Below are 27,976 nucleotides of genomic sequence, written 5' to 3' on the forward strand. Positions count from 1 at the left end.
TTTTTATGGCTTCCCTTCAGAAAAGTGGATGGGAGGGGCACAAAGAAGTTCACTGTGTCTCTACTGATGGATCAGCAAAAAGAGTGGACATCATAGCAGAAGGAGAATAAAGCAATAGCATTAGTTCCTACCATTTGCTTCAAAAGGAACCTGCAACAAGCTCAGGGTGTTAATCTGGAAAAACAAGCAATTTAAACACCATGTCTGCCATATCTATCAGCATATCTATCCTCTGGGTCAATGAATTGTCAGAGGCTTCCTGTTTGAACCCAGAGATATGCTGCCAAAGAACACAGCCACTACCCTCTAAAGTGAAAATTCCATTCTATGACGTAGAAAAAAAATCTTACTACAGATTGTAAGAGATTCTCTGCAAATTATTCAGACTCATTTAAAACTGATATAGTACACTCGTGCCGTTGCTGGCGGGACCTAGTGTTTACAGTGCACTAAGTCTTCTGGGATAGGCTAGAGCAATTTTGTTACTTTTATTGATCTGTCTGTCTTACCCTTGGCTTTGACTATTTGAAAGTGACTGAGGTATGAGCGATGCTAGTAATACCATTCCTTATGCAGCCAGTCCCTGCCATAAATGATATGAAAATGTTGCTCCTAGGGTCGGTGGGTGCATGCATTTCAGTGGGCTTGGCAGACTGATATGCAATAGCAACTTCTGGCTCAGTGAGGAAAGCAACGGGAAACTACCTCACTCCTCATTTCCCTAGTACGCCTCTTCAGTGATGCCTAGGCCATCTATGACAGCTGATGGCGGAGCTGTTGAGGATCCAACCAGCCTTAGGGCTGATGACTGAAAAAAAAACACACACACACACACACACACACACACACACACACACACACACACACACACACACACACACACACACACACACACACACACACACACACACACACACACACACACACACACACACACACACACACACACACACACACACACACACACACACACACACACACACACACACACACACACACACACACACACACACACACACACACACACACACACACACACACACACACACACACAGTACACTCTGGCTAACAATGAACTTCCCGGCAAAAATTATTAGGTATAATTTCATTATATAATTATATATATATTTTTAGAAGCCTTTCTCATGGACAGTCAAGATTTTTTTCTGATGATGCAGAGCATGGCTCTCTGTGAAATGTAAAGAATTTCACCTTATTTTCTTGACACGGCACAAGACCAAAAGCCTATATCATGTCTATAAGTACGGGCCGTGAAAGCATCAATGGCAACATATATATAATATTATAATCTATCAGCTTCATTGTCTGTATTGATAGTTTGAGCACACAAGTATAAAGATTGAGTTTTCCACCTAATCAATACTTTCTTATATAAAGTGACTAAAATATTTCAATCACATTAAAACACAGTACCGGTTTTGACCTGTTAATTAGGTTAATTTATGTATTAGGTTAAATTTTGGTAGGATTATTTAAAATATTCTGGTACACTCCATTTTGAGTTAATCCTTTTCACTCCTGGTATATTTAAAGCTAGAATAACTACTACATTCTTACAAAATGCTTTTGTAATTAAATACATGCATCAAAAATATGTTTGATATAAAGGGGATACACTAAAGCAGTGGTCTGTCTACTTCACTCCCAACCCAAGTGGTCAAGGTTCAAATATCAAACTTTGAGTGGGCCATATGTTAGGACTAGCGTGAGGTGACAGGAAAGGCATCTGGCTTTCAACTTCTGGTCATAATTCAGAAGGTGACATAAAAGAAATACAAGTATCTAAAGACTGTATGAAAGGGATCAGTGAAGGATAAATGCCACGTTAAACAACTAGTGATTGCACCCTATGTTCTCTACAAATACTATTGCTAGCCTTGTTAGCAACAAAGATGCCTTAACTTGTTGGATTTAGACTTATTACTTAGTAAATCTGTATAATTTAAGAACTTAAGAGAATTTGTTTTTAGACTCAACTACATCTCCTACTTGCAAGGAAAATGCTTGGGTTGGACCAGATAGAGTTCAATGAAACTTGGGTGAATAGTCAATTAATATATTCTAAATTTAATGGTAATAGTCATTTTGTCATAACATCAACAGTAGTCATAACTGCTGAAAAATGTGCTAATCATCCACAGTCCAACGTCAACACTTGTGTGTCCACTTCATGCGCTGCTGTTGGTGGAGTGCAGTTGTCATATGGGTACAACTGGGTCTTCGAGTTGTAGTCCCATGTGCAGCAGTACTCTGTGCTGTGAAATAATGCCTCAGGGACCACTGTTGTACCTCTGGGCGATTTCTGTAACTGTAGCTCCGTCACTCCGAGCCTCTGTTTGTCTCTGGCATCAATGGGTCACTGCAGACTCATAGCTGGGTGACGTGTCATCGTTTGCCCATCATTGCACAACTTTTAATACATCATCACATACTCACAAGAGCAAAGAGTAGCCAACAAGCCGTGTCATTTCAGAGATGTTGGGACAAAGGCATCATTCCATCACCAGTTGATCTCTATCAAACTCTTAGAAATCTCCCGCTTTTCCCTTTCTGACGTGTGATTAGTTTCATTTTTCCCCTACTGATGGTTTACGACTCACAATTACAGAGTTTTTTGATGTTCCCACCTAATCAATACTATATATGTTATAAAATTTATTTATTCACATCTAAATTTCAATACTAGTTTCGATCCCTGGATCATCCTCAGTTGTTTACACTAAATAGTAAAAATAGTACATCACAATCATTAGAATCATTAGAAACCATTTTTAAATTATTGTTGCATATTATAGTCTTAAAATCTGATAAAACGTCTGTTCATTTCACGGACATATCACTCTGATGAATGGGGAACCATAAGTCCTTTGGGATTATGTAATTTTGTTGCCTCAAAACACTCTTCTCAGATTTTTATAAATTTACTATCTTAAAATCTAGCAGTCAATTGCTTAATTTGTTCTTATTGTGAGTCGTTTCCCATTCTGATGCAAAAAAAAAAAAAAAAAGCGTGTAGACTTGCCCTATATACACCACGCTGGCAGTGTATCACGGCCATGACCTCAATTAAGGTGCAGCCTTTGATTTGGTTGGTATGAAAATGGTTGATAGGGCTACTGACGGTGAAGTCCTAACTCACCACTTCATAAATGTAAGCCTACAGCTTCACCACCCGTATCGCGTACCCAACTATCTTGACGATTCTATCGTTCCTACGAGGCGTCCGAGTCCCAGAATTTTACCTGGGAGAAGCATCTTTAAAGTCCCTTCCTGTTATGAGACTGGAGTGTTTAGGCTTTCGTTACGTGAAAATGCGATTACCTTACTTTGAGCGTAGGAGGCAAGGATCTAACAAACTAGGCTACGCAGTGGATCATCTATGATTCTACATGAAATGGTAACTTCTTTCATTAATGTACAGTATATAGTAGCACTCCAGGCACAATAAATGATCCAAGGTCATGATATAATTCTTCATCGATGTAACTGATAATTCATTGCATTTACTCTGATCCAGCCCGAACAATTCAGTTGTTGGACTTACTGCAAAATCCCTATCCCAAAAATAATTGAAAATATCAGAAGCAGAGCCCATAAAAGAGACCCTGAATACACTAACCCAACTTACTGCACATACTGCACAGTATTTTAAATTCCAGTCCTTATTTCATGCTAGAATGTGTCATCCTAGGGGCACAAGGATGGTGTTCGTGAGTTTTCTCTACTAGTTGAGGAACTACAAGAGGTAAGGAGAGAGTCACCTTTTGTCTGGGAACACAGAGAGTGTAGTGGGGACGATGCTTGAAGAAGCTTTGAGACGGGACGAGAGGGAGTCCGCAGTAAGTAGTGAGCAATCGTGGAAAGGACACCCCCACAGATGAACAGGCCACTGTAGTGTCTTGGCCAGATGATCTTGGAGTGAGCTTTAATATAAATAGTGAGAACTGTGTTAAGGATTGTGATAGAAACCCAGTTTCAAGAGATGTGCATCATAAAAGAGACTAAATAACTACTTGTTGATAAAAATCAAGCAGCACAAAAAAGAGCTGCAGTCATAAAGGAAGGCTTCTGCTTCTCCACATAAATGACATAAGGATAACAATAGAATATAAAAAGCAATTTTGAACCCTCAACATTTCAGACATTTCAAACCACAAATACAACACAAGATTAAAAATCCTGAAGAAATGGAAATTAAAATATGTGAGGATGAGAAAAGCTTAGAAGTAATCAGAGGAAATTTCATTCAAGAACTAGAATAGCATAATAAATGAACTAAATGCAGGAAGACAAAAGATCTTGTGTGAGCCTTAACAACACACAATCTGCACAAAGAAATTAAGACACAGAAGAAAACAACTACAGTATTAACAAAAGAATTAAAATGCTGATATTTCAATTAGCCAATGGGTTCGACTACACTAATTCCTAAAGAAGAGAGATAGTACCTAGATAAAAGATATGCAGTTGAAGATTTTTGGAGGTAAAATCTACTGCAAGAAGAGACACAAATGGAAAAATATACTGCACACAGAATATTTGAGTGAATACATAAGTGTCTGATGGGCAGATAAACTTATACTTGAAGTATACCAAACAGATAAATGAACAAATGATCTAAGCAAATTGAAAAATAACGAAGTCTCTTAAAAAAACTATACACACTTATTCTAAACAAGAGAGGATAGTACCTAGACAAATGATACACAACAGACAAAAGACACACCTGAAGAGCTGAACAAATTCTTTTAGTGCAGTATGTTTCAAGTATATAATGGTTTGATGTGATGCACATGAAAAAAAAAATTCTCACAATACCTTCGTCACAATCGTATGCATTGGCCTTCTAACTGATTTGTCATCAGCTGATTTGAGAACTTATCACAATTTTTGGAAAATCTTTAAATTATTACTTTAAAACATTTGGAAATAAGAATGCTAAACTGTCACACAATCTGGCACTTGTCGGAGGTGGCGGCAAAGTCGTCGACCGCTACCCTTTTCCTAGAATACGTTTTTTCTCCTGCAGTTCCGCTTAAAGTCCACTGGCTCTGTGAAGATGTCGCTGATGACTGATCAAGCCAATCTTTGCATGAAAAACCACACAAGTCGCATCTAAAGGTGGGTGGAGGTCGTGGTTGGATCTGAACACTATTTTGTGCAGTTGTTGTCCAGGGTTAGCACTTATGTTGGTGCTACTCATAGTCTTCTTAAGCCGGTCTTTATTACGTTTCAAAGGAGTACATTGAGGCCTTTTGCAATGACCAATCTCACATAGAGAAGTTGTTTAGGCAGTCTGCTATCATTCATACGCTGGATGTGGCCAACCCATCTAAGCTGATGAGTGATGATGAAGGCTTTTATGCTGTTCATATGTGCCTTGTCAAGAACTGATACTACCAACTGCTGTTACAAAAAGAAATTTGATGAAATCTGGGCATGATTCCAAAGAAATATGTATTGGCATGGTAACATGATGTGGCCATTGCTTCGATGCTCGAAAAGTAAGTAAAGATGACAAAAAACTAACTGGTTTGATAGAAGGCAGTTCATGTTTAGGGAAGGTTATTCTAGTGAGGCTCAACTTGTAGGATTCCAGCAAGATATAGCAGATATTTTAGACTCAGGTCAAATGGACTGTATTGCCATTTGATAGTGTAGATCATAGGAGTCTACTGAGGAAAATGAGGGCTACTGGGTTAGACCAAAGAGTGATTGAATGGGGTGACAATTTCTAGATCTCAGATAATTAGAGTAAGTGAAGCATTATGTGATCCTGTAATTATAAAAGAGGGGGAGGGGGTCTGTAAGGCAGTAATATTGGACCTTTATGTTTTTTTTACATATATAAGTAGAGAAATGGAATCACAGATAAGGCTTTTTGTAGATGGTGCTATACTGTACTAAGTAATAAATAAGAAACAGGAATGTGAGCAACTGCAAAACTACCTCAACAATTTGAGATGGACAGCAAACAGCACGATAGTAAATGGGGTGAAAGGTCAGGTTTATAAGTTTCAGTAACAGGAAATGTCCTCTCAGTTTTAATTACTGTCTCAATGCAGAGGAAGTACCTAGGCATTAATATAGGAAAGATGGTCACTGGGATCACCATATTAACAGAATTGTAAATAAATGTTACAAATTTACAAACATTTTTGTACGGTTGCAGTAAATATATAAAGCAGTCTGTGTTTAAGTCACTGGTAGGACCCCATTTAGAGTAAGGTTTCAAATGTACGGGACCCTCACCAGGATTACCTGATTTAAGAACTGGAAAAGATCCAAAGGAAAGCAGAATTATTAGTTCTAGGTGATTACTGACAAATGGGTAAGTGTTACAAAAATGTTGCAAAGTTTGGGCTGGGAAGACTAGGGAGTAAAGAGATGAGCTGCTCGACTAAGTAGTATGCTCTGAGCTATCAGCAGGCAGGTGGTGCGAATGACATTACCAAACGAATAAGCTAGAACAGAGTCATTAAAAGGAGGAAAGTTGGAATTAAGAGGATAAACTGGGGCAAATAGGAAGAGGAATTAGCCAGCCCCGTGTTGTAGGGGAAGCGTGCCTCCCTCTTGCCCAGAGGCTCCGGGTTCGATTCCTGGCCAGGTCAGGGATTTTTCTCTCGACTTGAGAGCTGGTTCGAGGTCCACTCAGCCTACGTGATTACAATTGAGGAGCTATCTGACGGCGAGATGGCGGCCCTGGTCTCGAAAGCCCAGAATAACGGCCGAGAGGATGTGTCGTGTCAACCACACACACACGGCCCCTCGTAATCTGCAGGCCTTCGGGATGAGCAGCGGTCGCTGGGCAGGCCAAAGCCCTTCCAAGGGCATTAAGTGCCATGGAGAGGGGCGGGGGGAGGAGGAGGAGGAATTAGGGATTGGGATAATTAACCTGAAGGTGATAAATGTCAAACTTAAAACTAGGTAAACAACTGATAGCAAATCTGACACCTAGACAACAGTCCTAAATTTACAAATTGATTGATTGATGGATAGAGTGAAAATAAACAATCAGACTGACTGAAAAAGAAAAGTGCATTTTTTTTCTTTATGGGCATTAAACTGCTAGCTAACTGCTTCTTGCACAATAACTGGTAGTCGTAGCAACATCATTTTAAAAATCAAGGCGTAAACAAACAGCAACAAGAAAATAATCATAGAAAGAATTAAAATTTTACTTCTAAATGAAGAATAATCATACAGAATTATAAAATCTTGCAAGAAATATAACCACCAAAGGATAACAAAGGCTGAAATCTCACCCTGATAATGCACTTTAAGTGCAGGTAACAAAGGCTGAGGATGACTTGACTGGAAGTGAACTAAAATCTACGAATGAAGATTTTTATTTATTTTCACGAATAAGAATAAGAAGTATAATGATGATGATAATAATAATAATAATAATAATAATAATAATAATAATAATAATAATAATAATATGATGATGATGATGATTTGCACTTTCCACATTGCGCTTCTTTCTCATTCTTATTTTCTCCCCAGATTATTATCAGCATGTCTTAGGTTATTTATTTTCTATTTACCATATTGCTGCCATAAAAACTATACAATGCAGAATAATCACGAAACACAGCACAGTGAAGATGGTATAGGAAAGATAAAGAGTATGACTAATTTACTGAAATAAAACCATGAGAAAAACTTGTACAGTGGACAGTCTCCGAACTGACCTCGGGTTAACCAGCCAATCCAGTAAATAACAGTTTCTAGTTTCCAATGGCTGCAAGTGCCCATACTCTCTCCCACCTCCTCACATTTAAGGATAAGATGCAACTTTTTTCACATTACTTATTGTTTACAATAGCAGATGCAGTTTTTAGTCAGATTGCTGAATTATTCTGTGCAGTAAGCAGATGTACTATTCAAGTGATTGGTAAATGTGTGTCGGGAAATTTTTTTGAATATTTTAATAATCCAGCGAAAACTGAGTGCATTAGAACATTTAGATATAGGTAAATCTACGCAGTTAATTTGTAATGTATTAGGGGTCAAGAAAACTACAGTAAATGTTTGGTGGCACATTCAAAAATTTCTGCAGGACTATTATACTTTGGTGAAAGTGAATGCACTTTAGAAAAGCTGACAAAGGAAATCATCAGTGATGCTTTATGACAGTGGTTTGTGCAAGAACATCATAAAGAAACTCAGATTACTGGACTGGTATTGAAGTAAAACACTGTAATTCTTCATAAAAGAATTGGCAATGGTCGTGAGTTCAAATTTAGTGATAGATGGCTTGGCCACTGGAAAAAGTGGCATGGTGTCATGCACTAGACATCTGCGATGAAAAGCCATCTGCAAACCTCAGTACTGCAGATGAATTGAAGAACAAAACTGCTATGAAGGAAGTTCATTATATAATGCAACACTTTTTTTTTTCTAAAAGAAGGTGGGTTTTATTGAGGATTCAAATACATCATGTTATTCCCCAATCCTTTTGATACAATACCCTATTTTTCAACATTATCTCCCTTTTAGTGCTAAGGCCTTACACAACCATAATGTGAGGGCCTGATGCTTTCATGGTACCACTTGAATGGTCGATGTCAGAGCCAACATCGTGCTGTGTAGATAACTTCCCCATCATCCACGTAGTGCTTCCCGTGAAGTGCATCCTTCATTGGGCCAAACAGATGGAAGTCAGAAGGCACGAGATCCGAGCTGTAAGGTGGATGAGGAAAAACAGTCCAATGAAGTTTTACGAGCTCTTGTTGGGTGCGCAGACTTGTGCAAGGTCTTGCACTCTTATGGAGAAGGAGAAGTTTGTTTGCATTTTTGTGGCTACGAACACACTGAAGTTGTTTCTTCAATTTCCTTAAAGTAGCATGATACACTTCAGAGTTGATAGTTTCACCACGAGGGAGGACATCGAACAGAATAACCCCTTCAGAATCCCAGAAGACCGTAGCCATGTCTTTACTAGCTGAGGGTACAGTTTTGAACTTTTCTACATGGAAGAGATGGTGTGGTGCCACTCAATGGACCAGTTTTATTTCCGGTTCGAAATGATGAATCCATGTTTCATCACCTCTGACAATGTTTGACCAGAAATTGTCACCTTCAGCCTCATAACGAGCAAGCAATTCCACATAGATGTTTCTTCTTTGCTCTTTATGGTGTTAAGACAAAGAATGTTACAAGTGTTAGGTATCAAGGAACCCAGCGGGAACAAAGCTTTGAATACTCGAACTGGTGGTTTAAGTGTGTCAGCACTACCAACAGAGAGATCAAGTTCAACAGCGAAGTGTCTGACTGTAATCCGTCGATCACCTCGAATAACGGTGCCCGCACGTTCCAACTTTGCGGGCGTCAAACAGCCACCTGGCATGCAGGAGATCAGATAGGTTTGCTTGACCTTGTTGAGATTATGAAACACGTCTCGCCCAATGACTCACTGTGCTTTTGTCCACTGCCAAGTCTCCATAGCAATTCTGCAAGTGCCTATGAATATCTGTGATGCCCTGGTTTTCCGCTGAAAGAAACTCAATAACTACTCTCTGTTTGCTATGTACCTCCATTATAGACACCATTTTGAAGGCTAGTTATAACGCTGCCACCTATTGGAATTTAATGAAACTCTAGGAGATGAAGTGGGAATAGTCAGAGATGTCCCAAGCAAAATTCCAATTTTTTAAAACCAAAATTTGGCTGAGAAATAAAGTGTGTTGCATTATATATTGAAAGCTCCTTGTACCGTATTTACTCTAATAATCTCCGCCAAAAAAAAATATTGCCACACAAAATTTTTGTGCTGGTTTTATTTTATTCGCGTCAATGTTGGCATTTAATTTATTCAAAATGAGCCTTCGTAAAATTAGGGTGCGGGGATTGTTCGGCGGCGGGGATTATTCGCGTAAATACGGTAGCTTTAATCAACGAAAAAGATCTTCATCTAGATCAAGTGCACAATCTGGATATCATATTGTTTAAAACATGTGAAATACAGGCCCCATCTTTTAAAATACTGTTGGTTTACCTGACCATTTTGTTACTCATCCTACGATCTAGTCTGGAGCAGGCTGGTTAAGAGAGCATCCGCTGTATCAAGTTATCACTCCTTAAAAAGTCTAGATATTTGATAACTCATCAATCGCAAAATCTTTGACACCTGCCTGTTAACTCACAGTCCCTCAAACCAAACAATACAAGGACAAGACAACTCACACTTGAGGGAAGAGGTGCTGCCAGGTCCACTCCCTCAGCAAACACTTGCAGTAACTGATACAAGTCCTTGTTGTTGACAGCATGCTCTAGGTCGCTCAAAAGATCCCGCTCATCAGCGCAAGTCCGCTCCACATATTTCTTCTCCACGTACTTAGCACGTATGAACTCGTAACGCTCCTCCCTGCAAGTGAAAGTGATTATTCATTCATATATCACCTCATTATATCTATTACACATCTGCAGAAATATATTATAGATAGATCAATAGGAAAATAGATTTACTGTGGGAATTAATTATCCTGGCCTCCTCTCACATCTAATTGGATTAATATAAAACTTACAGCAAGTTGTTTGCAACTAAATGTGTGAAAAAATTTGCTGTATGAGCATAACTATTGAGGTTCAGCCTATTAATAAATCTAAGATGACAAAAATTAAAGTACATTTTATTGATTTTCATTTCAATTTAAAGTACAAAGGATGCCAATAAAATATATACACTGTTCGTTCAATAATTTTGTAATAAATTTGGTGAAGGGGTAGCTTAATGTCTTGGATTTAGGTAGCCTTAGATTGGTAACTTCTCTTGAGTTTGTTTATAGGTGACATGAACAGACACAAAATGGCAGATGCAAGGCTATATAATTCAAAGAAAGAAAGAAAGAAAGAAAGAAAGAAAGAAAGGCGATTTTGAAGTGGTACTTCAAGTTTGAAAACATTTCTGTAGTTCAGTGACAGTGGAGGAAGCAATTTTGAACACACCCACTGACACGTCAATTTACCGAGGCTTAATGTGTGTGGTGCAGGGGTTCATTTGACTGTTGTTCTTTGAAGGAACAGTTACCATTTCAATTTATCTTGATAAGCTGAATACATCAATTTTACCTGCAATCTGAGAGCTGTACGGTGACAATTTTATCTGCAACAAGATGGTGCCGCATCTCAACACCATTAAGATGTCAGAGAGTACCTTGATGAAACTCACCCTGGATGATGGATAGGCTTAAGACATGCTGTCGAATAGCTAGCATGGTCCCCACAGCTATCAACTCAAGACTTCAGGATGTTTTGTACCGGGCAAACCCACATACACTAGCTGCACTACGCCAAAACATTGAATCATCATGTGCAGCAATTCCACTGGACACATTACAGAATGTTGTTCATTGCACTGTTTGGCAGCATCAACTGTGTTTGACTGCTGATTGTGGCCAGTTGGAACACTTCAAGTGATTTCAATAAGTTGAACTTCAAGCTATATCTCTTCAGCAAATTTCTGGCTTGTATCTCAGTTTAGAAGAAAGTTATTAATGGGCAAACAGTGTATACATTTTCTTGCAGTATGCATTATATTGTAACTTGGTAGCATATTAAGTTTTATCCCAGACAGAAAAGAAGAAACTGCAGAGAAAGGAGAATACAAACATTGTGCTCGATGGTGTGGGCTTGTTACTGCGCAAACGAGCCTCCATCACATCGTTGAACATGGTATTGGACATGTGCCGCGCCAGCAACAGTTGCGATGTGCCAACGTTGTCCAGGGTCAACGACTGGATGCGCGAAATGTGAACACCAAGGTCACGATGAATACCAGAACACTCGATGCACACAATGATGCCAAAATTGGTAGAGAGCCAGGTAGCATCTAGAGAGAAGGAGATTCAATACAGATTAGCAATTTTAACTGGATATCAGGGTTAACAATTTGTGTAGGAACACCATAGGTAACGAGTGTTATGAGTGCATTCACTAAATACAGAACTCAATATTAAATTGATGATAAAATAATTTTATTCACAACTGCTCCCTCAAACATATTTTAGCCACTGTTGAATTGGGTTCAAAAATAAACATAGTTTACCTACTGTAGCTGCTAATGAAAGAAGGACTATCTCAATATGAAGAGAATTATGAATTTCAAGTAAATTGTTTTCTTAAATTACAGAACTAAAAATATGTAATGACACACATGAACTGTCGATGTCCCAGACAGTAGATTCAGTGCATGTGCAAGGACGCAAAGCATTGTTTACACAGTGGTGCATGTCAAGAGATGGGTATTTGCTGTAAGTCAACAATTTATTGTAACTCTTATCCAAATGCATGCGAAAAACGACTAAACAAGTGATTTCAAGTCAATAATAGCAAAATGTATTGATAGTAAGCGAAATGTTACGGGGGGGGGGGGGGGGATATATATATATATATATATATATATATATATATATATACATACAGTAGAGCCCTGTTTTAATATGCCTGCTTTTAAAGGAATTCCCACTTTCAATGAAGATTTTATTAAGTATTGGCCGAATCGTCATAAGCCCTATGTTATTTAAACGTCCTTCTAATGAACCCCAGTACAGTGAGAAGTCTGCTTCTAAAAAATATATTTCACATAAATTATAATAATGCATCCTGTTGTAACAAAAATTTATTATAATACACTTTTTCTAAACTTGTTTTAGACATTCAGTAACTTCAGTTTTCTCACAATCTCAGTTTGAAGTTTGAGCGTTAAAGGTAGGGCTCATTTAGCGAAGTGTGGAACTGTGATAAAATGACACAGCCTATGGAAATCACTGTTACTGGCAATCAACAGTCACAGTCATACTAGTTGCTGTTCATTTGTCCTTTCCCCAATGAGAGCAGCTGCCTTAGTTTATGGTGGTGGTGGTTTTTTTTTTTTTTAAGAGGAAGTACACCTAGGTAATCATCCTCTCTGAACAAATTAAGCAGAAAAGAAAATTAAAATAAAACAAACCAATTCATTCAACAGAGCTATTTAAAAATGAGATAAAACAAAAATATTTTATTAACCTGAAAACGTCATGAACGCATCAAAAGAATTAAAATTACGTGAATTACAGAATACTTGAAATTTATAAATCCACTCTCAAACATAAAGTGACCGGGCGAGTTGGCCGAGCAGTTAGTGTCACGCAACTGTGAGCTTGCATCCGCGAGAGAGTGGGTTTGAACTCCACTGTCGGCAGCCCTGAAGATGGTTTTCCATTTTCACACCCGGCAAATGCTGGGGCTGTACCTTAATTAAGGCCACGGCCGCTTCCTTCCCACTCCCAGGCCTTTCTTATCCCATCGTCGCCATAAGACCTATCTGTGTCGGTGCGACGTAAAAAAAGAGCGAATGACAAGATCAGGAGTAGTCGCGTCATCGGCTAATATGTGTTTGAGTGTTCCCTGCAGGCCGAGGCTCCGTCTTAGGCCAGAGAGATTGGCGCACACTGCGAGGATGTGGGCCACAGTGACGTTGGCTTCACATGAACACACTGGGGGGGTGTCGTTCCTCTTTAGCAGGTAAGAGTTCGTAGATCTTCCATGAACTATCCTCAGCCTACACAAAACTATGGCTCCTCTCCTTGAAGGACAGAAATACGACCGCCACACGGTAGTTGTCTTCTTAATTACTCTCAGCTTGTTGGGAGTAAGGATAGCTAGTCACTCCAATTCTCAGGACACCAAGATGGTTCGACAGATACATTCACAGGTCTAGGAGGAAAAGTACCGCTTCCTTTGCAGCTTCATCTGCAAGTTCATTTCCCGTGATCCCAACGTGGCTTGGGAAGCATACGAAAGTGATTCTAGTGCCAACATTACACAACCTAGCTAGAAGGTCATGAATCTGTTGCAGCAATGGATGTTGCGAGAAACGGGTGTCGATAGACTGCAGAAAACTTACCTTGTCGGTACACAGGAGAAAGTGGTTTCGTAAGTCACTCAGTGCAAACTGCAGAGCTTCTAAGATGGCAAGAAGCTCTGCAGTGCATACGTTACAGACATTAGGAAGCAAGATCTTCAAACTAACATTACTGGTGATGAGAGAGCAACCCACATTTTCTCTGATCTTAGAACCATCCGTAAAGACATGTCTTGAGGCCGGATACTGGTGAACAGAGACATTCGTGTTCACCTTGCGTCCACAGACTAGATCTAGTCATACATCCCGTAGTGGAACCAACCACAGAGGTACCTCGATAGAAGTCCGCTCAAGACAACCACCGACAGCCACATCTAACTTATGACACAAGCTATCAATTCAAAAACCAACTGGCCATTTGGCCAGCTTGGTACATCTGGTGGTATTGGGTACTAAAGATGCACCGAGACCTTGGATGTAGCGGCATTTCACGAATTTCGACAGTGTACATGAGGAGTAACTGCAGCCTCCCTATTCGTAAAGGTGGAACTCCCGCTCCAGCGAGTATGCTGGGAATGAGGCTAGTACGGAAAGTTCCCACTGCCAGCCTAACTCCACTGTATTATGCTGACAATATGGGCTTTAAAAATTAATTATATTTCATGTAATAACTCCACTACGGTGAACACTGTCTTAGCTTACAGCTACAGCGCTGATACACCGGTGCCCTTCCTTACAAGAAGAGAGAGACACACCAATGAACACTTCAATAAGATAATTTAAATTCTTAAGTATTAAAGGGTATAAATAGAATTTAAACATAAATGTGTCAACAGTTCCGAAGGGCCATGGCCTACCAAGCGACCACTGCTCAGGCGGAAGGCCTGCAAATTACGAGGCATCGTGTGGTCAGTACCACGAATCCTCTCGGGCGTTATTCTTGGCTTTCTAGTCTGGGGCCGCCATCTCACCATCAGATAGCTCCTCAACTGTAATCACGTAGGCTGAGTGGGTATTGAACCAGCTCTCATATCCAGGTAAAAATCCCTGACCTGACCGGAATCAAACCAGGGGCCTCCGGGTAAGAGGCAGGCATGCTACCCCTATACCATGGGGCCAGCCTAAACAATTTAATCAATTTTTTCTTTATTTAAGTAAGATTTGATAGGAGTGTGATTATGTTCTTTCAAGAACAAAATATATCATTCTTTAATAGTGTTTTCTTTTTTTGCCAGGTATGTTACAGTGTTATGTTATAATTAATGTTTGACAGACTGGAAAGCATGAAAAAACGTGAACGGAGTATATGAGCATTAGAGCATTGGTGAAGAGTAATTTGAAATAATTACTTCAATATCTCTCGCCGTTGTCATTTTATCAGCCACTGAAGTCAGCCAATCAAATTGCTTCGCAAGTAAATTCAACTGGGCTTTACGGGGCATTGTTGCTAAATCTTCATGTGGCTTGGTCGGACTTGAGAGCCATACCGAGAAATGAGCATCAAAGTCTAACACACCGTAGTGTACTTGGTACGGACCGAACCTAGCAGCAGGGAGGTCCTTGTTCAAGTCCCTCGCCTGGAGAAGTTTATTTCATCTATTGGCATTCTCCAGCTGGTCATAAGCCATGTGCAGATTAAGCAACACCACCTCACAAAGCCCATCTGAAGTCACCCGCGAAGCGATCTGATTGGCTAAGTTCAGCAAATGATAAAATAACAACAGTGCGAGATATCAACGTAACTATTTCAAATTACTTATCGGTATGACCAACGCTCTAGTGCTCATATACCCGGTTCACGTTGTTTCGGACCACCCTGTATACTGTACCGTATCATCCGTCGTATTGCACCAGTGTGCATTCCGCCTTACTGTTAAGGGAGAATGGCTGCCCTGCTGTTTAAGAGTTCAACAATTTCAATAGCTGGGCTGAGTGGCTCAGATGGTTGAGGCGTTGGCCTTCTGACCCCAACTTGGCAGGTTCGATCCTGGCTCAGTGCAGCAGTATTTGAAGGTGCTCAAATATGTCAGCCTCGTAATTTACTGGCACATAAAAGAACACCTGCGGAACTAAATTCCGCCACCTCTGCGTCTCACAAAACCAAAATAGTAGTTAGTGGGATGTAAAGCCAATATTATTAACAATTTCAATAAATTGCAATTTTGGTATCTTAAATTATATATATTACCCATTATCAGCTATATCCATTTCTAGTGTGATACAGTGTGATGGTGATGGCAGTGGATGTTATTGTTTTAAGAGGAAGTACATCTGGGCTATCACTGTCTCGTAACACTGAACAGAGGATGCGATAGAAAACTTTTGACCCTTCGAAGATTGAGTGTAGCGATAAATGAAAGGAAAAAAAAAACAAAACATGAAGGGCATGAAAATGAAAGACTCCCTAGGCCTCGCAACTTACCGTTTTGGGAGTTGCAGTCGCAGCAACGATCATTGCCCGGGAGCTTCTGCACGTAACGTATTATAGCCTGCTGTAACTCCAGGAGACTTGGATTGAGCTTCCCACTGCCAGATTTTCCACTGTCATCAAACGCACGTAATAGAGCACCTTCCTTACAGTTAACGAGCACCGACATCCAGGCCCGCTGATCTGCCTCGTCCTCTGCTTGGAAGTGATACGTGCGGTTATCTGAAACAATTTATAACAGTTGTATGGCAGGTAGAAAATTAATTCTCTATTCCATTTAAATATTTAACTCAATTTGCAATATTAAAGATTGTCACCTCTTCTTTTTAACCGTGCACTAGAGTACGTTACGAGGGAATGGTACAAGACCAACTCGAAAAATATAAAAATTGGGACCCAGAAGGATAACATACATTTGAAGTGTCTAGGATTTGCTGATGATCTACCTGATGATATTCCGGGAACAAAACAACAAATCAAATAAAATGTTTAGACTAGTTACAGCACAGCATGTTACCAAGAATACATATAATAAAGAGTCTCTCTCAATAGCATCCAAATTGAAACACTACATAACAGTCATCTAGCCACAAAATAACATACGCATGTGAAACATTATTCAAAATAACGAACACAGTTGCAATAGATACAGTACTCAAGTTAGAAAGGAGAATAGTGAGAACCTGTTTAAATAAAAATTATCAAGTAAACAGAGTCTGGAGACTACCTTCCAATGGGACAGTTTATAAAGAAACAACCTGTGACTAGCACAATGAAAGAGAAACAAATATCATTCTTAGGGCATCTAATACGATCATCAGAAAATAGAATCAGTAGAAAAATAATAGAAAAATTATGGAAGAGTAAGAGTAAGAATAATATTAGATGGGTCACAGAACTTACAGAAGACATGAGAGACACTAGACTACCTGGCTAAGTAGTCCTATGTTGGCTAAAAAAAATTAAAAAACAAAGAATAAAACCAGCAGCAAAGATTAGCACTAAGTAATGACTTCTGATGTCATTAATAAAACTGAAAATATGTCTATAGAAAAGCATTCTTCTTAATCGATGCTGTGATTGGTTCTACCTTGTTATAAATTTCCTTATTAGATCTCAACTGTACCCAAGTATATATTGGTAATTATTAGACAAAAATAAGCGTGAAGACGATGGTGTTGACTAGAGGAGAAGAGAAGGGAAAGGTACTGTAAAAACTGGGGGACAAAGCTTTAAAGTTAGAACTGCCAAACGTCGCGCATGTGGCGTTAACATTCTAGTGATATTATATTGCGTCACATTCAATTAATCAGCTATATCATCATTTATCTTCCACTTATGCTATTATAAAAAGTAAGACAAAGGTTCAATTCTTTCATCATAAATTCCTCACTAGCCGCAACTGACTCGGCCAAGGTCAGTGTAGGTATAAAGTCAGCTGCCCTTTCCTCAACCTCATGTGGTCTCAGTTGCTATGCAACTTGGCACTTGTTCGCTGTTATCGTTAGTTTCTGTAAATTCCTTTCGTTATCTTTTGACCAATTAATGAGTTCATTTTTATATGGTTTCTTTTGAAGTGTGATTGTGGGGTGCAGTACTTCTGGAGACCTATGAGGCCTGACAGGAAAAGAAAACTCTCCAAGAATGACTCCAAGTAGTGCTCAACAGCTGACAGAACAGTGTGCAGCTTGGAAATTTTAATTCTTTTTTAGTTTTTGTTTCTGTCTTTACCTTTGAGAACTTAATATTTTTAAAAACTAGAAGAATTTTTGCATGTTTTGTATATAGTCAATTTAAATAAGTGATTTTATCATTAATGGCGAACTTGAAAACATAAAAAGCAAAAACTTAGTTTTCCAAAATTCTGATCGCCTGATTATCACCAGATAAGTAAGTAAATTATCTAATGAGCATGTTAAATAAAGTTTTCTGAGTAATACGGTGTGCTGCATGTCTGACTTTTCTCTAGCACAGCGTGCTTAAATTTATTTAAAGAATATATTTGCAATGCATAAGTAAATGGTTTGGCATTTAGGGAAAGACACGCGGGAGTTCTAGGGTTAAAACTGTGCAAATCTTCATGTACTTGCAAGGCGAACTGATGGAGTATTGGACATGGAGAACAGGAAGATGAAATCCATTTCACCAGAGTATGAAGAACTTTATCTGAGAGAAGGAAGTGTAAGGGAGGTAATGTATAGAATGTATTATTGTCCCATACTGACACATGAAGCAGAGACCTGGACACTCGCGAAAGGAAAGGACAGTAACATTCAGGTTAGTGAAATTAATTTTTTAAGAAGTATAATAGGAACAACAAGGAAGGACAGAGCAAAAAATGAAAATATCAGGAATGAAATCAGAGTGGAAAAGCTTTCCAATGGAATGAGAAGAAATATTTTGAGAAAGTTTGGACATGTTACAAAGGATGAAGAGGGAAGGATACCAAAGCAGATGATAGAGGCTAATATTGAAGGAAGGAGAATAAGAAATAGGCCCAGATTAAGATGGCTGGACTTCATCAAGAGCAGTATAATAAGAAGGGACCTGGTTTAGAACACAGTTGAGGAACAGCTGTGGTGGCTGGATAGGGGAATATGGAAGAGGAATTGTTATGAGAGAATGCAAATTTTGTTATAAGCTGTAAGCAATGTGCGATTACAGACAGACACCACTTCAAACAATAACATGGGTTAGCAGAAAGGGTGCATCGAAGGAACCACTGACTGGTGTGACCATCACACAGTGTGGGTTCCTCTTATCTGAGGATAAAGATCAAAAATAGTGCTTAGTATAGTGAGATGAAATAATATTTGCATGCTTTATTGAATGGTGTTATTTAGGTCGGGTTTATTCTGAAAGGGAATTGTCTGCAAACCTTACTCTATATCATCTTTTTTTTCTACTACTTCTTTTTGAAGTCCCATGTCTGCAAGAGGATGTTTGTAATCATGTTAGTGAAGTCATCCTAATAATGGCTGATCTGAAGAGGGCTATTGAGGAAAGGCTAAATCACCGACAGAGGTTACCCAGCCATGAGATCCTCCTCCTGCTTGGGCCACGTCTTTCACATCTTTTCCTGTGTGATTAGATGGAGCAGATCATACCTTTCGGAGTGTCGCATCACAGGACCAAAGTAGGCGAGTTTCTGGGTGTTGATGGTGTTTATTATCTCCCGTTCCTTTCTCAATCGTGTCAAAACATCTTCTGTTTCTTATTCAATCTACCCAGCTGATCTGAAGCATATGGTGACAGCATCATTACATAACAAAGAGTTCATTCTGTTAAATATGGTTCAGGCTATTTCTATGATACAGTTGTTGATTCCCATAGAAAACTTGAAATATTTGTCCTGAATGAGTAAATTTATAATACCAATATAGTTGGTCCGTTATTGGACATAATAAATTTTCCAGCGAACTCATTCCTGGTTGCCAGCGTTTCGCCCCAGTGTGCTAATTTGGGCTCATCAGTTGGTAAATAGCACACCCACGAGGATGCATGGCTAGTGCGTACCATGGAGGCTACTACAAAGGCTACTTGGAGCAACCAACAATTTTATTTGCTTTACGTCACACAGACACAGATAGGTCTTATGGTGACGATGGGACAGGAAAGGCCTAGGAGTGGAAAGGAGGCAGCCGTCTTAATTAAGGTACAGCCCCAGCATTTACCTGGTGTGAAAATGGGAAACCACGAAAAACCATTTTCAGGGCTGCCAACGGTGGGGTTCGAACCCATTATGTCCCAAATGCAAGCTCACAGTTGCACGCCCCTCACAGCACAGCCAACTCGCCCGGTAGTCTTGTTCTTTATCTTGCTGAAAATCATTAAGTTTTGTTCTGTCAGCATTTATATTTAAGTTCATTTCTTCAGTAGTGTCATTCAGCTTGTCTAAAGATAGATGTAAGTCTCAATACTCTCACCAAGGATAACCACATCAATTACATATCATCAACGAACTCCTCCAGTGTGCCGGGTTAAGGTGGTGTTGAACTAGTCTCCGCCATTGTCTTCTGTCCAGAAATGCCTGGTCTCTCATCAGTGACGCTCAATTCCCTCCTCTAACCTGCAAATCCTCTCTCAGCTACTGTAGCCATCTCTTCCTAAGTCTTCTCACCGGCCTTCTTCCTTCAACCCTTCTTTTTAGGCATGCGAGTAGTGTTCTTGTGCCAGGCATTCTCTTTACATGTCCATACTATGTTAGTCTCAAAGTCCTTAGCTTCTCTTTTATAGAGTCCATTTCCAGTCCCATTCAGATGTTATCTGCATATTGTAGTGTGCTTATTATTTCTCCATTGACATGTACTCCCACTTCTGTATCTGCTAGTGTTTCCTTGAAAAAAGCATCGGAGTATAGGTTGAACAGTAAAGGGGACAACACACATCCTTGCCTGATGTGTTTACGAACATCCAGGTGATTCGTCACTCCGTGTATCCTAACTACAGCTTTTTGCTTCCAGTATAGGCTCTCAGTCTCACAAGTTCCTCATGTCTGTCTGTTAAATGTTTTTCCATAGTCTATGAAGCGAGCATACACATCTTGGCATTTTTGTAGGACTATTAACCCCAAAAGAGCTTTGAGAATTCCAAAACCGTTTCTGAATCCAAACTATGTTTCTTCAATGTTTTCTTTGCATTTCTTTCTTATTCTGCCATGAACTACTCTCAGAAAAGATTTAGCAATGGCTCATTAAACTGATAAGTCAAAAGCCACTGTATTGTTTGGAATGTACAGGCAGGGGAACAAAAATTAATGACAACCAATCTTCAGGAATTTCTCCAGTGTCATATATATCACTGAAAAGTTTTACAATTTTTTTCAACACTACCATCGTCAACGAGTTTCAGGATCCCAGGCGGAATTACATTTCATTTTAAGATTGTACGTCCTTCAGAACACTCACTCCTTCCATCAGCAGCAGGTTGCACATCTCTGAAGAGATCTTTGATGTATTCTTTCCATACTTCCAGTTTATCACTTTGTCTTTTCTTGACCAGCAAGGCATTGTGTCACTTGGTGAAGAAGCAACGCACCATTACTGCTGCTTACTGTGGTGAGGTATTGAAGGGGCACCTCAAGAGTTTGAACACTGAAAAATGACCACAGCTTCTTCAAATGAGATGGATCCTTCATCACGCCATCAAGACTCGAGAAACAACCCCTTCATTGGACAATGAGGTGATGCCACACCCACCTTATTTGCCAGACCTAGCACCTATTTCCTAGGAGTTTCAGGGTCATCAGTTTCATAGTGACCAGGAGTTGAACAATAAAATTTTGAGCATACTCAACAGACTATGCAAGAAGGGCTTACAGGAGCATGGAGCGGGAAGAGTAGACTAAACCATTGCATTGTGTCCAAGGGAGAACAATTCAAAAGTGCATGCGAATGTGAAAAAAAGTAGCCTGTATTTTCCAGTAATAAAATTATTCAGGTTTTTAAAAAATATATATAAACTTTATTGCGCACAAGTTGTGCAGTATTAGGATAATTAATCAATACAGAGGTCTATGATTGATTTCACACGATTTTTACACGACAGTACGTGATATCGGTCAAAATGTTTATCACAGAGTTCACATATGCACATCGAGTCCGGGTCGTGGTATGTCTTCGACCTACAGATTTTATGATGGTAGCCATGGACTGCCATGGAATTTACAAAATGTCTCAGCTCCTGGTTTGTGCCGGTCCATGCTCTGTTCATCGTGGCCTCTGAAGAGTAGAACTCTGGCCATATCTCCTCCTTTTTCTTCTCCCTCTCTAACCGCAGTTTCTTCCAGTTCTCTGTACAGGGCAGATTGAATTTCCATCTCAGATCCTCTATTAGAAATGTTTCTCTCGCGAGTTCGTACGCTAGTCTTGACTTGGTATACTTTGAAATTCCGAGGGCTGCTTTCAAGAATCTGGGTTTTTTTTTAATGCCCCCTCATAGTACTTCTTGGGAACAACAACAAGTTTAGCAGGAAAGCAGAACAGGGAAAGAGATAAAATCAAGAAGTAGCAAACAATGTATTGTGCTAGAAAAATATTAGTTTTAGACAAAACACTGAAAATTGTAAACGAACAGAGTAGAGAACAACTTACAGGAAATGAGGTCAAAACAACGTTTGTCATCCGGCACTAGCTTGATCTGACAGGTGAGAAGGTTGACACGAGTCGGAGGTTTGGTTTCATCCGCATGACAGATGTCGAGAAAGCCTTCTGCCTGTACTCTGCATCGTCTCTTCTGCCACACTCGCCTCATTTTCCCTTCGGACTTCTTTAGCAGATGCCCCGTACGAGTTACTCCATGCTGCTTATCTCCTTGCAGCTGATGCAACGAGTATCCTGCACCCTTATCTGCACTTGTGTTTAATGAGGTAGACTGCAAAGACAAAAGAGCACTCACTCAAATTGTACATCAAACAGAAATGAACAGTTAAATCAGCATATGAAACAACAGGCTATTTTAAGTTACATGAGTCTACGAAATGGTAATGAACATGAAGTTAGGTTTTTCTTTCTTTCTTTCTTTCTTTCTTTCTTTCTTTCTTTCTTTCTTTCTTTCTATAAATCTCAATCAAAGAAATAAAATACAGCAGAGTGTCCATAATATGGAAATCAAGTTATGCAAAATACCAGTTATCTCAACATTTCTTTATCCTTTTTTGATGATGGAACATGGTATTTTGGGAGGTTTTCAATATACAGGGTGAATATTTACATAAGTTAGTAATTTGGATTGTGGAAGCCTCGACATATCGAGACTTCAGCAGTGTTAAATCTTAGAACTCTGAGTATCTTCACATGCTAATCTCTCTGCTGTGTTCAGTGTTTTGTTAGTGGATTTTTTTCTTAATGGCTGTTGTAGTGCTGTGTTTGCTAGTGAAATAAATGTAAGTTTTCCTTGCCTTGTGATTTAATAATTCTGTGTACGTCCAAAGGATAGTTAATTGCCAACAATTATATGTACTCATATCGGCTTGACAATGTAATGTTTAAAGGAATGAACCATACAAGATACTCAGTTTGGTTTTAACAGCTTTTACAACATTACAGTACCTTGTGTGAGTGTTTATTTTGAATTTTGCATCAGAAGATCAAAGTTCATCAATGATGCAGAAGAAATAAGTACAGGGTCTTTCACTCAAAGTGGGGCCGGCCGGCACAGCGCAGCGGGTAGATGGGCCAGCTGGTCAGACGAGCACATGGCAACTCTCTGAGCTTGAGGCCGGGAGAGCGCCCATATGAGTCGCATGTACATAACAAGCACACATAAAAACGCATAATCAAAGTAAAGTAATTTCTCACCTTGTCACAGAAGATGTTGAAAATGTCCTCCACCTGCATCTACACATTTTTGGCTTCATCTAAAGAAAATTTCATTCACACGCATTAGTTCATCTACAGAAATAAATAAAATATCACGAGAGAAATTGAGGCCGAGTTCATCTACAGTGCGAGGTTTTCTTTTTCTAGTGGCTTTTATGTCGCACCGACACAGATAGGTCTTATGGCGACGATGGGACAAGAAAGGGCTATGACTGGGAAGGAAGCGACCGTGGCCTTAATTAAGGTACAGCCCCAGCATTTGCCTGGTGTGAAAATGGGAAACACGGAAAACCATCTTCAGGCCTGCCGACAGTGGGATTTGAACCCACTATCTCCTGGATGCAAGCTCACAGCAGAGCGCCTCTAACCGCACGGCCAACTCGCCCGGTAGTGTGAGGGTTTGTTGCATAAACTTTATTTTTCAATTTGTCCCATAAATAAAAATCGCAAACCACAAGGTGTGGGGACCTTGCGGGTCACAATGGTTTACTAATTACTCTGTAGTCAAAAACTTCCTCAATTAAACTTAATGACTCGTTAGCTGTATTCGCGGTTGCCTAGTCTTGCTGGAAATATCCAGACTGGCATTCATTGTCCGTCAATTGTTAAAAAATGGAACGAGAATATCATTCCTATATCTCTGCCCAGTGATTGTGGTTTCAAAATATGCAGGCCCTATTATCCTGTCTGCAGTTACTGCTGCCAACAATCCCATTTTCACACTGTAGATGAACTCAGCCTCAATTTTATTTATCTCGGTAGATGAAGTAAAGTGTATGAATGAAAATTTCCTGAAGCCAGAAATGTGTAGATACAGGTGGAAGACATTCTTAATATATTCTGTGACAAGGTGCGAAATTATTTTACTTTGTTTATGCGTTATTATGTGTGCTTGTTATTTGCATGCAATTCATATGGGCACTCTCCCGGCCCCAAGCTCAGCGAGTTGCCATATGCTCGTCTGATCAGCTGGCCCATCTACCCACTGCGCTGCGCCAGCCGACCCCACTGTGAGTGAAAGACCCTGTACTTAGGGATGCAATAGCAACTCACTTTTATAATGTAATGTGCAGTTGTATTAAATACAGGAGAGTAAGCAGAACATGTGCAAAATTAAAATTAAAATTTAATAATAATAATATTCTTATGCCCCACTGACTACTTTGAGGATGCTAAGACATTGGAATTTTGTTTCACATGAGTTCCTTTATGAGCCAGTAAATCTATCAATACAAAGCTGGCATATTTAAAATAAATAAATAAAATAAATAAATAAATTAGCCGTGTGAATCCCCTAAGGGCTATGGCCTCCTGCAATGCAGGGACAGTGCTCAGTTTAGCTCATTAGGTGAGCAGGTCCTGAAGAGCATTATTATATTGGTTAATCTGTAGTTTTTCATGGTAACGTATTACCGCATATTGTACACTTGTGTAGTCTCACCCCCGAGTGAATGCAATGGTGTTTTTCTGGAACAACAACCCGCGAAAACGCACTGTTGCATTAATGATACGTGTAAACTTTTATCCCAGGGAGAGTTCAGGTTGCCTCTAGGTAAAAGCGTAAACTTGCACTCTTCGTTCTTGCATATTTAAGCAGCTTTAAATCCCACTGGCCTGAGCTGGGATTGAACCAGCAAACTTGGGCTCAAAAGGCCATAGGTCTACAGTCTGAGCCAGTCTGCCCAGCCATTTCAGGTCTCAAGAGTCCTCTTTTTCGAGCAGAGCAGGGGTCATCTCATCACATTTTTAATGTTTTTCTATACACTGATCTTATGTTAGCCGTAAAACCAATTTTGTATTCTGTTTCTAATAATAATAATAATAATAATAATAATAATACTAATAATCATTGTTGTCATGCTGCCCGCAAGCCAATTTTGGCACTCCAATTTGTTAATTGGCAGAGTAAATTGAATGTCTGTTGGGCAATCTATGCCTGAGTCTTATTTAATATTGTCAGATGAACACCAAATGTGTCACCAGCGATCTTCCACAATCCAGCGCCATCGTACGACATGGAGTTGTAAATTCACTTCTTTCCGCCCTTCAAAAATCCAGTTATATTTGTTTGTTTGAACCTGCGATCTTCGGATCCAGAGGCCAAAAATCTACCACTGACCCACAGAGTGAGCTATTCTGCCTCTTAAAACTGAGGGTTCATGACACTACTAAACGATGGTAAAATTTCTGGCTCACAGGAAGAAGAAACTGCACCACCTACTGTTAAAACTATAGCCCCTATCATTGCAAGGTTACGACATCACCACCTCGTAAATCTGGTTGGTTCTCTCTCTGACCTTGGATAGCAATGAAAGTTAAGGAAGTTTAATCTGCTCTGAGACAAGGAGCACATAAACACTGTCCTCACTTCATTATTCAATCCTCCCAAGTTTAAACTACTTAACCTGCTGGCCTTCAGATCATGCAATCACGTACAGCATACACTGTATGTAATAACAATGTCCGCATTAACACGACTTTACTAGGCAAGTACAAGAGAGATTAACATACATCATACATACATCTTCATTATAGACTTTCGTTTTTAAAAAATCTCTCTTTCTTTAGTTTCCTTTTCTCTTATTTTATTTCTTTATAAATCTTTTTTGACCTCTTTTATCCAGCTCGTTGTTGACTTTTTCTCCCAAAGGCACTTGAATATCTGTTTTGTCAATCTGTTGTCATCCATTCTATAGATATCTCCAAAAAAATTAGCAATCTCCTTTTTCTTATTGTTTCTGTTATATTTTCTATGTTCTGGTATATTTCCTTATTAATTTTTATTTTCCATTGTTCTATTGTTTTCATTGGTCCTAAGATTTTTCTCATGATTCTTCTTTCTAGTAACTCCAGTTTACCTATAGTTCAAAATTAAACGTTCACTTGCATAAAGACATTTCCCTGCTGTGTTGTAGTGCCTTATAATTTGTACATAGGCATTTCTTGTTGAAAAAATTCTTAGTGATGCCATACGCTCCATCAAATCAAATCAAAATCAAATCAAAATTTAAAAAATCAAATCAAAATCAAAATCAAATCAAACCAAATCAAAATAATTTATTTGCAAATGAGGTATCTACCTCAGTTGCAAATAGTACTGGTACACAAAAATACATTATTATCAAGCACTAAATTTTAAATTAACAAGCGAAGAAGACATTTTCCTAAAATACAGTACTATACAATTTACAGTAACAATTTTTCTATTAAATACACAGCTCATCCTTAGTAAATTTCAATTATTTACAAAATTCTACTCATAATATCTTCTGTCTTACAAACATAACTTATTATTATTATTATTATTATTTTTTCAATTTTGCTTTATGTCTTATGGCGACGATGGGATACGAAAGGCCTAGGAGTACGAAGGAAGCGGTCATGGCCTTAATTAAGGTACAACCCCAGTATTTGCCTGGTGTGAAAATAGGAAACCACAGAAAACCATCTTCAGGGCTGCTGACAGTGGGGTTCAAACCCACTATCTCCCGGATGCAAGCTCACAACTGCGCGCCCCTAACTGCACGGCCAACTCGCTCGGTCTCTTTCTCCATTTCTTCTGTAACATACTTCTCTCAGAAATGTAATTTCTGTTCTGAAAATCAAAATTCTGAGTAGAACAAGTCTTAATAAGGTACTAACCCTGGGAGTTCCATCTCTTCTAAGAATGAAGATGTTGACAAAGTAAACTGAAGAGCTTACTGCTGTCATAACAGAAGATTATTTAACTAAGAGGTAGGGAAAATGAAAGTCTGGAGTCAGGCACAAGTGTTAAGTAATGCCAGGCTCAGCATGGGGTCCCATACTGGCCACGCCACATTTTTGGCTTAGGCGACTGTTATGATCTGATTTTACATTTAGGTTAATATCCATCTTAACATTGAAGCCATTTCCTTTCAGTTTTGGCGCAGTTAATATACAACCTCTAAGTTTTCCAGTTTAGTTTCAACAAACTGTAAAGGTTACATATCCTTCAGAAATTATCCAACATTGAAAATGAAAGTCCACAACCTGTTTCCAGTCATTCGACCGGGTCAGGAACAGAATAAATGAAGCCCCTATCTAGCGGCGAGGATAGGAATTCTGCCGGCTGCTGAAGCCTGTTGCACTCCTCTGGAGCAATCATTAATGAACGACAGATAGAACCAGAGTACCTGGAGAAGAACCTGCCCCAACTCTGCTTTGTCCAGCACAATTCTCACATGGAGTGACTGGGATTTGAAACCACGGAACCTAACAGCGAGAGGCTGGTGTGCTGCTGCCTGAGCCATGGAGGCTACGTCAGAAATTACCCAACATTAATTTTGTTCCTTTTTTAAAATGAAATATGTGAGCACCCCATCACCAAACTTCATGAGC

General features: G+C 39.3%; 1 protein-coding gene across 3 annotated transcripts in view; it reads right to left on the reverse strand.

Moving 5' to 3' along the window:
* Positions 1-27,976, reverse strand: part of Asap (ArfGAP domain of ASAP) — a 244,735-nt gene that overhangs the window by 66,347 nt on the left and 150,412 nt on the right. For all 3 annotated transcript variants that reach the window (XM_067154304.2, XM_067154302.2, XM_067154305.2), the window contains exons 6-9: positions 22,391-22,670; positions 16,293-16,520; positions 11,638-11,857; positions 10,213-10,393 (exon numbers count right to left, since the gene is read on the reverse strand). In XM_067154304.2, the coding sequence (XP_067010405.2) occupies positions 10,213-10,393; positions 11,638-11,857; positions 16,293-16,520; positions 22,391-22,670 (909 nt within the window). The remainder of the gene's footprint in view (positions 1-10,212; positions 10,394-11,637; positions 11,858-16,292; positions 16,521-22,390; positions 22,671-27,976) is intronic.

This window comes from Anabrus simplex, chromosome 10 (genome assembly GCF_040414725.1).
Source record: "Anabrus simplex isolate iqAnaSimp1 chromosome 10, ASM4041472v1, whole genome shotgun sequence".
NCBI classification, from domain to species: domain Eukaryota; kingdom Metazoa; phylum Arthropoda; class Insecta; order Orthoptera; family Tettigoniidae; genus Anabrus; species Anabrus simplex.